The sequence below is a fragment of the Mastigoproctus giganteus genome, chromosome 7 (genome assembly GCF_048544385.1).
Source record: "Mastigoproctus giganteus isolate SK-2022 chromosome 7, ASM4854438v1, whole genome shotgun sequence".
Classification (NCBI taxonomy): domain Eukaryota; kingdom Metazoa; phylum Arthropoda; class Arachnida; order Uropygi; family Thelyphonidae; genus Mastigoproctus; species Mastigoproctus giganteus.
In genome coordinates, this window is record NC_143581.1 from 107,996,411 (window position 1) to 108,005,321 (window position 8,911).

Genomic DNA, 8,911 nt, shown 5'->3' on the forward strand with positions numbered 1-8,911 from the left:
CATAACATCTTTGTCAAGCGCATCACGGGAAGCACGAATGTGATCCGAGGATAAATCGATAATCTTTATTAGTCTGTTGTCCATTTTTCGCCATATATCTATGGAATTTGGACTTCAGTGATTAGTGGGTCATGAGAAAAACTTGCAGATCTTTTCCCTCGGCGTTTCTACACCAGATTAATTTGTATTCGTATAAATATTTTCTGGAAATCGGAGAAAATCCGGAATATCTTGTGGGAATATAAAGGCAAGATTTTAAGCTGTCCTTCTGAAACGATAGCAAAGGGAAAATAGCATTAGTGAAACAATGATAGGATTCTCTCAAATGATTATCAATGGAAACAAACCAGTCTTTCCTCTAAGAACAACGACACCATGTTCAATTTCTTCCATAAATATGAGACTTATGAATCTCCTAGTTTACGATTGGAGATTCATTACTCTTAATTGTCGAGAGCGGGGACTAATCGAACATTTCATTGTGCACAAAGATTGTTTTAACCATGTGCAAATATTTGAGTTTCTTTAGTTTTGCGGAAAGAAGAATTTTTAGGGTCTTCTCCTGGTACTGAGTTATCCATTTTAGCATATATGAAATGAGAACCTCCATCATTAAGCATGTTGAGAGTTTAATGAAACAATTTCACTATTTATCTGGTCCCTTCTCAATTTTAAAACTTTCTCTAGCTTCAGCCCAACCAACCACCGTGGTTGGTAGACGCAAGAAGAGGTCTACGGTTCTTATAATGTTTGTATATTCCGTGTTTGTATATTTTAAAACTTATTTATAGGTTACAAAGTTATAGGCCTCCTTGAAGGTATATGCTTTCCAAACAAGTAAGTGGCGGTGTAACACGTGCATTAAATACTTGTATCACCCGATGTTGTTTTGAGTGAATTCTGCAGTACGAATAACGTGTTTCCGGTCTACATTTATTAACAACACAATTTGTCATAATAGAACACAGATTTTGGTGGTTGGAGTTTTCATTCGAGCTTCTCTGACTTCTGTTCCTCTTTTTCTCTTTTCAAAATAGTCTTAAAAAGATAGCAACCAGTTTGGTTTTCCATGTTTTTCATCATCAGTGTATAATAAATTGTTTTTTTTTAACAATTTAATTTGACTTTAGTTCATACCGTAGATTTTACAATGGGCTTTATTTAGTTTAAAATGAAATAATTCGGTATTCTCTAAGAGTATCTTTGATATTTGTACAGTATTATTATCTTGTATGGTTGTACGTTAGAGAATTTAAGAAAAAACGTTTTTTGGGAGTTGAATCCTCCTACTGGAGAAAAAGAGATGCTAAGTTATGTACTGGAATTGTGATGTGTGAGTGCAGTTATGCATTTTAAAGTTTATGATCACATGAGGTCGCATGTAAGAAGCTTAATTGCTGTACGTTGCATCTCTCTATCATATCAAAATCGCATAACGTTTAAGCTGCTGTTTGTAAATTAGCGTTTTTAAACACCTTAACTCTTCAGCCGATATGTCTATGATTTCTATTTGTTTGTACACTTACAGAAATATCGAGCTGTAACATGAACGGCTTGAAGACCAGCCTCAAGTTTCTGTTCATTCAGGTTTAATGCACTTAAAGGATGGTGGGATAAGTGGGATTGTGTTTTCTATTTGCATTACAAATTATTAAAAGAATTTTGTTTAATTTTATTGTATTTGTTGAGGTAGATTACTGATACATTTCATTACGCTTTTATGATAGAACAGCAATGCACAATGCATTTTTGCCAAACACCGTCTTAACATGGCACGATTTTCAACAAATTCAGACTGACAAAGTCTCCTTTAATTATAAACGGATCTATAAAAAAAAGAATCTTTGAAAAGTAGTAGTTTTTAAATAGCCTAATTTGAACGTTATCAACTCCTGAAAGTGACTTTAGATCTCATATGACCAGACTTTTGCCTGTGCTTGTAGTGTCTGAAAGAACCCTATCCAATCTTCTTTACGCTTGTCTTTAAAATTTTTCTTTACCTTTAAAAAGTCTTTATGATTATCACTTCTTTATTGCTACTGAATTTGTTGGTGGGGAGGACACCCGCACCCAGCAAATCCGAAACGGACTGTTACACATTAAATCCATAATTGAAATCTGTTCTGAGACTGTTAGACCTACTGCTTTTTATTTTTATTTTTTTAGAAGGGCAACTTGCATCACCTGCGGCAGGAGATAAAGTAATGATATGTACCAAGCTTATTTCCGCTCCTTAGTTTATTAATTATAAAAAATATTTATTATTACTTATCATATGTTCATTATAAATGTATTATATTATGAACTTAGAAATTTGCAGAACATCCTCACGCATTCTTCTCAGCAAAGGAAAGTTTTTGTTTTTTCCTTGATGTTGAGATATTGTGAAGATCACTGAGTGAAGCTTTTTTGATGGCTTCTTCGAAGTCTTTTAGCATATGCTATGCAGTATAGAGCAGGAAAAGGCGGACTTACCAAAACTTCCCGGCTTCCGCCATTTGCGACCTTAAAATAATTCTTAATCGGTTAAAGACAAGAGAAATAACTGTACAGTATAATTTTATGTTTTCACGAAATTTTCGCAAAATATATTATATTTATTGAAAACTGTCATCGTGCAGATTTGTAACTCTGGGTTGGGAAGTTTTTATAAATCTTCCTTTGCCTGCTCTGTACCCTATAGCATATGCTGAAAGACTTCGAGGAAGTCTTTCAGCGTATAAGAAGCCACGACAAAAGTTTTACTCAGTGATCTTCACAAGCGCCTCTTGGCACTTGCGAAAATCACTGAGTGAAATCCTTGCTCATTTATAAATCTTGAATGATTTGGCCCATTTAACACAACTCTTTCGGCAGCAGTCAGACTGAACTAGAAGGCGCCCTTTCTGTTTCGGGTTATTCGATGGGATTATCCCAAAGGACAAATAACCCAAAAGATGAGTCACAAGTTTGTCTCCCCAAGGATGGATCCGTATTTTGTAAACTTTATTTACTTGACTTGTGTTCCCTACAGCAAATTCACAATATTTTTGAATTGTTCTTTGTTAATTTTTCGCAATATTGTATATATATTTAATTTTCATGAAAATTAATTTTGACTGCTCTCGTTTTCTCAACCCTCGTGTAATATTTGCATTTCAGTTGTTGCTGGGCAGTCAAATGTAGTGACTTTCCAGCAACAACTGAAATGATTTATTCTTCGTTAATTTTTTTAAATTTGGTCTCGTGAAACAAAAGTGCAACGTGATCGGAATGCAAAGAATATTATTAATCGATGTAAATTGCATTATCTACTTTGCTGTATGTTATATAATGCTTCTGATTGAATAGGAGGTAATTCAAAATTCGAGTTAAGGTTATCATGACTGCATATTTTAATATATTCGTTTCCTGAACGTTTTTCCGGGCCTCAACAATTCAACTAATTTTGTTCCACAGAAAAACATCGAATAAGCGCGGGCTTCTTTCTAGAATACATATTTAAAAACGCAAAACAGAATAGATAATTTTCTACAACCACGCACATCTTCACTTATGGATTTGCTCAGGATAAAATACTAAAAATGTAAGAGAGCGTTTAAGAGAAAAACAGGTACGAAGTTGGTAACATTTTTATATCTTAATTTGCTGAGGAAATCGAACCTGTTCGTTGTATTAAGACTTAAATGGTTTATTTCATTTGCTAAGCAAAGTCATAAAAGGCAGTTGGTCTTGATCTTGCTGCTCTTACAAACTGTCAGGGACAGACACCTTCACTAATGGGATATTTTAATGGTATACCGCTTACACTATTTTTCCTCGAATGTGTCATTACTTAAAGGAAGGGAATTTTAAAGTGAATTCGCCAGGTGGACCTGGTAAGCTGCTGTCATGTTGTGTGACTTCCGTGCACAATTTCCGACGGCGCGGTCGAAATCCAGCCGCAAAGAGTGAATACGGCGAAACAACATAATCTCGCCAAATCTCACGTTTCTGCTTCCTCCTCCGACGAATGCATGGCACCGCCGACTCGCGGGGCTGCCAAACCAATTTTTTTCGCACCTCCATGACGAGAAGACGTTTGCATACATAGATATTAATTCCCTTGGCTGGTGTTGTCGACCCCTATTGAAGGCTGCGGCCAGCAATCTCGATGAGGTAGGACAAGAGAGCGGTCCTGTAGACGACCGAACTCTGATTGGGACTGACGCTAACACTCCATATACATCAGAAGCCATTTCTCCTTCCTGTGACCATCCAATATGCATATCGGAAATGGGCCCTTATAGTGAAACATGCAAACGCCTGAAAGTTATTCCCTATTTTGTTGAGTACCCTAGCGCGTGCTTCATAGCCGTCCCAGTGCTTACCCTGCGCAGGACACGAGCGGCACGGCGAATGCTGTGCTGTCACCTTCAGTTGCGGAGGTTCTACCTTGGTGCTTTGGGCTGTGGGAGAAAGTTACCCATTAGGGCCAAGGGGAAGGCGCTTAATCCAAACTCAAAGTGACAATGCCAATATGGCGTTCAGTTTTACACATATCATTTTCCCTTCATATATTTCTCGTCTTTACAACTGATCCTTAACCCCCCCTCTTTTTCTTCTTCCAAGTTTCTCTTGGGTTAAATCGCAAGCTTTCCTTTATACGATGTTTTAGGTTATTTTATCTCAAATATCTGTATAAAATAAAGTGAAAATTATCGTATTTTTATTCATATATTGCGACAAAATTATTTATGAAAACAAACACGATCATTATCGTTGTGAAGATTCAGTATTTAGAGTTAGGAAGACTCGATCAAACACATTCAGTTAAACGAAGAATATTAATTTTAATAGATATATTTATATAGCAACTTCAGTAACAGCAATGCATAGCTGTTATTTTAGAAACGTCTTAACTTGAATAAAATGCTTTCATCTTCTATTTTCAATAACACGAGACTAGTTTCAACTGTCCTACATAAACATTAATTCAAACTTAATTTTGGACATCATAATTATAACGTTGTGAGATGTTACTGATAGCACACTGCTTCAAATTCATGATTATATCGAATAAAATTCCTAGTCAAATTTTAGCCTGTAATTGAGTTTCAGCCACAAGCCTCTACAGGCATTTTTAAGTTTAAACTAATTATTTACTCGAATTAAAGCGAGATTCCGAATTTTATTGTAACTGCAAAGGTGGATGAGAACTGCGAGAGAAACATTTAAGGATGAGAACTGTGAGAAATGCTTTTAACCGACTTCCGAGTCGGTTAAAAGCATTTCTGTCACAGTTCTCATCCTTGAATGTTCAGCCTAAATTTGGCAACTTGGTTTTATCTAACGAGTTATATAACGAAGGCACTTTGCTTCGCTACCAGTGCTGTTTGTTCGTTTTGTGAATTTTTGAAAGGATTTTTAAAGTTTCTTAGCTGAAAAACTTACCAATTTCGACAGATGTCGGGCCTTCTTAGATTTCTGTATACTCATCTAACAAACGCATTTTATTTGGCGCATTGCCTTTTCCTGGTTAGATTTTTACTTAGGGGGAAGGAACCCAAAAAGGCATGAAATACTATAAGTCTAAATCCATCTATCCCGATAGAAGACGCTTCATACATTTGGAATCCTGTATCCTTTTTTAAAGGATAATTAAACTATTCACTCTAAAATGTTGTGTTCAAATATTTGTACTTTATCAAAATAAAAATTACATTCTGTTTTATTCTCATTATATTATACAGGTTAGAAAAAAATTATATTTAAGGACGTTATAAAGCATTTGACAAGCATTTGCCATTTATAAAGAGAGTTCATCTTTGCTAGCTATGCATTCCATTTCCATATTTATTTTACTAGGAGACCCATTTCAGGTTTTTATTAATAACCAGTAGGAGCTTTTTATCCCTTAATGTTAGAAATTTATGTAAATATATGTACTCGCTCAATACCTCCTCTTAATATATAAATCTGATTATTATTTGCTACCCATTAGATCATTTCTACGATTTTATTCTTTCATAGTTACAGATTATATTCATTTATCATCCCACATTCTGTACTTACAATTGTTGGACTTATCCTTATTGCTTCTAAATATTCGATAAAATGAAATGCGAGTTCGAAAATTGTGTGTCTGTTTAGATATAGTAATAATAGAACTTGCTATTATATCTCCAAGTAAAAATTTTGACATCATCTCCTACGCTCACTGTCGCTTTCTATAGATATTTTTGTTAGTTTTTCTGAGGGTCCAAAGCTCTTTAATATCGTAATGTTGTCTCTCCATTGCTTTGTTATGCGTCTTTTCATGGCATCCCCTCATGATTTGGGAGATGATAGCCGCTTTTTTTATCATCAGTTTTGTCGAATCATTCCTGAGAATTCATGCTGCATAGAGGAAGTCTTTACAATGAAAAAAACATTGCGGAAGTGTTAGATTGCTGTGTAGAGGAAATCTTTGTGAAGTGTAAGTCTTTTGGGTCGAGAACATTACTTAAGCGTGTTGTTAGTGGCGTCTTTTTATAATTTGATTTGGCTGAAGTTAGTTTCTTCTCCTCTACCTCAATATTCTTGATTGTTGCAGTTAATACTTCCTTCTTCTGACTGTTCAGTTTTACCCAAGCATTTCCAAGGGAAGCTTTCACCGCAGCATTTGTCGCTTTCTACAAAAACCTTATACCAAGCAAATTTTTAGAGATTTCACGTTAAAAGTCTTGTACTGAGCAATGTTCTTTTTTTTAGTCAGCCAAACCTCATATATTGTGTAGACTCATAATATGGTTTCATTTCATTTTCTCCTTAACACCTTGCTGTTCTTTAATATGAATTAAACTCTGAACAAAAACCCAAAACAAAAACCGTGTGAGCCGATCTGAATTCGTGTACTTCATAAAATTTTGTTATATAATTTAATTCTAGTTTCGAAGAATATTTAGTTTCCTTGTTCTCTGAATATTAAAAAGGAAAGGACCGTGTCAGTAAATCTTTTCATGTCTGATCCCATTGACGAAATCACAGTATTTGTGCTGTTCCTTGAAATCTCAATCATTTTGTTCATTTTGCAATTTGTTTTCTTTTTCAGTGCATCTATAATCCAAAATTTATTCTCCAGCTCCTTTAGCTGAGTATAAAATGATCTTCTTCTGGCTTAGCTTTCTCTTCTGCTTGGCTCTGTTAGTGGCAGTCTTGGAAATTTCATATTCTTATATTTCAAGTCTTTATTTTTAAAGGCTCGAAATACAAGTTTAAATGTCCTTTTCCTGTAATGAGATTACTAGAAGGCAGCGCTTCCATATTTCTTTACTTGAACTCCGTAATTCTCCTGTTTCAGATATTAAATTCTTTTCTTCACTTTTATTATATTTATTTGACTAAAACTTGCTGTTTTATAGAAATGTGTGTTTTCTTTTCGACAAATGTATTTAAAGATATATGTCCCATAGTGCTATATGCAGAGGGGAAACTGCTGAACGTTCAGCAGTTTCCCCTCTATGGAATGGCTATTTAGTTACATTTGATACGCATATAAAGAAAATACTTCGATAAATTCACAGATTTGTCTGCTTAAGATTAATTAAAATTACTGAGCATTTGTCTCTTTAAGATTTAAAAACGCACAATTAACAATATATAGCTACAAGATAGAATTTATTGATTTAGCAATTTAATGTACACACTGCAAAATCAGATAAAATTATTCATACAAAAATTTGAGAAGAAGCAGAAAGTAAAGCTGCATTTTGCTTTGGAGAACAATCTTGAAGAAACACTTTATTACGACTAGAATATTTTTTACTTAAGATTAATTCTATTTTAGTTATTTACTGCACGTGATAGGCTTCAATAAATAGTAAAATCTGGGGTTGAAGGAGGGGGAGTTGATAATATATATAAAAGTTGTAATTGTAATTCATACTCTGGTTTGGCTCGTAATCCCCTTAACCGTAGGCTTTTCATGCACTTCGAGGTGTTACAGAGGAGCATCATTTACAGGGGAAACTGGTATTGCTGGGATACCTTCCTCCGTATTATACCTCCTTACGTTTTTGGGGGTGCAGTGGGTGGGGGGACATGAGTGTTATTAACGCAGACACAGCACAAGAGGAGTTTATAAATAGATGCAATTCATATTTAAGAATAGTTTCTATATTTTCGTGCTAAATTCAATTAGGCTAAAATCGAAGATAGTATTATCAAGATATTTCTGAGTGAAAACTAATTCATTTATATTTCGTGAATAGTTCATTCCTGTCATTATCTGAAAATAACAACAGCCAAAAATAACCATTGATTGCCGCAGGTTTAATATATTGCACAATCCAAGTTTAAAGTTTAATTTATGAAAAGTTGATTTTGATGTCAAAAAACTGCTATGTCCCGAAAGGATATTCTTAGCGATGGGTGTCAATAAACATCTATAACTTCAAGAGTAAACTATACGAATCTTGTATCACCTGTTCATTTTTGCTGGAATGGGAATATAAAAACCATGAAATGAGGACACATTTTCTAAAAAACATATTTCGATGCATATTTATAGAAATGGGTTACCTTGTGGGATAAGGGATTCTCCGTCTTTGTGCCTCTCTTCTCTGTCGGTAGTCACACTCGAAGAAGACGAGGTGTCCCCACTCCCCGGCCTTGCAGGAAGCACTATGGAGGAGGCTAAAGACAGAGAAGGATGCGTTGTTCCTGTTGTTAAATTAGAGTACATGTGAGGAGCCGAAAGCCGATCTACCACGCTATGTAAAGAACGTTGATTTGTACGAACAGAGAGTAAATGCGGGATCGTAGACGTAGAAGTGGCGGACCGCTCCGGTATGAATGACTTCGAAACGAACTCAGTTAACTGTTCCATAATTCCACACAAACAACAGTCTACACTTGGCCTGACGGGTGTCCTGCCAGTAGACAGTCCGATATTATCACAGTTATCTTTTAA

General features: G+C 35.1%; 1 protein-coding gene across 1 annotated transcript in view; it reads right to left on the reverse strand.

Moving 5' to 3' along the window:
• LOC150083138 (short stature homeobox protein 2-like) overlaps window positions 1-8,683 on the reverse strand; it is a 135,401-nt gene extending 126,718 nt beyond the window's left edge. The window contains exon 1 of the mRNA XM_090378403.1: window positions 8,521-8,683. Within this exon, the coding sequence (XP_090234529.1) occupies window positions 8,521-8,683 (163 nt within the window). The remainder of the gene's footprint in view (window positions 1-8,520) is intronic.
• Window positions 8,684-8,911: the final 228 nt, after the last annotated feature.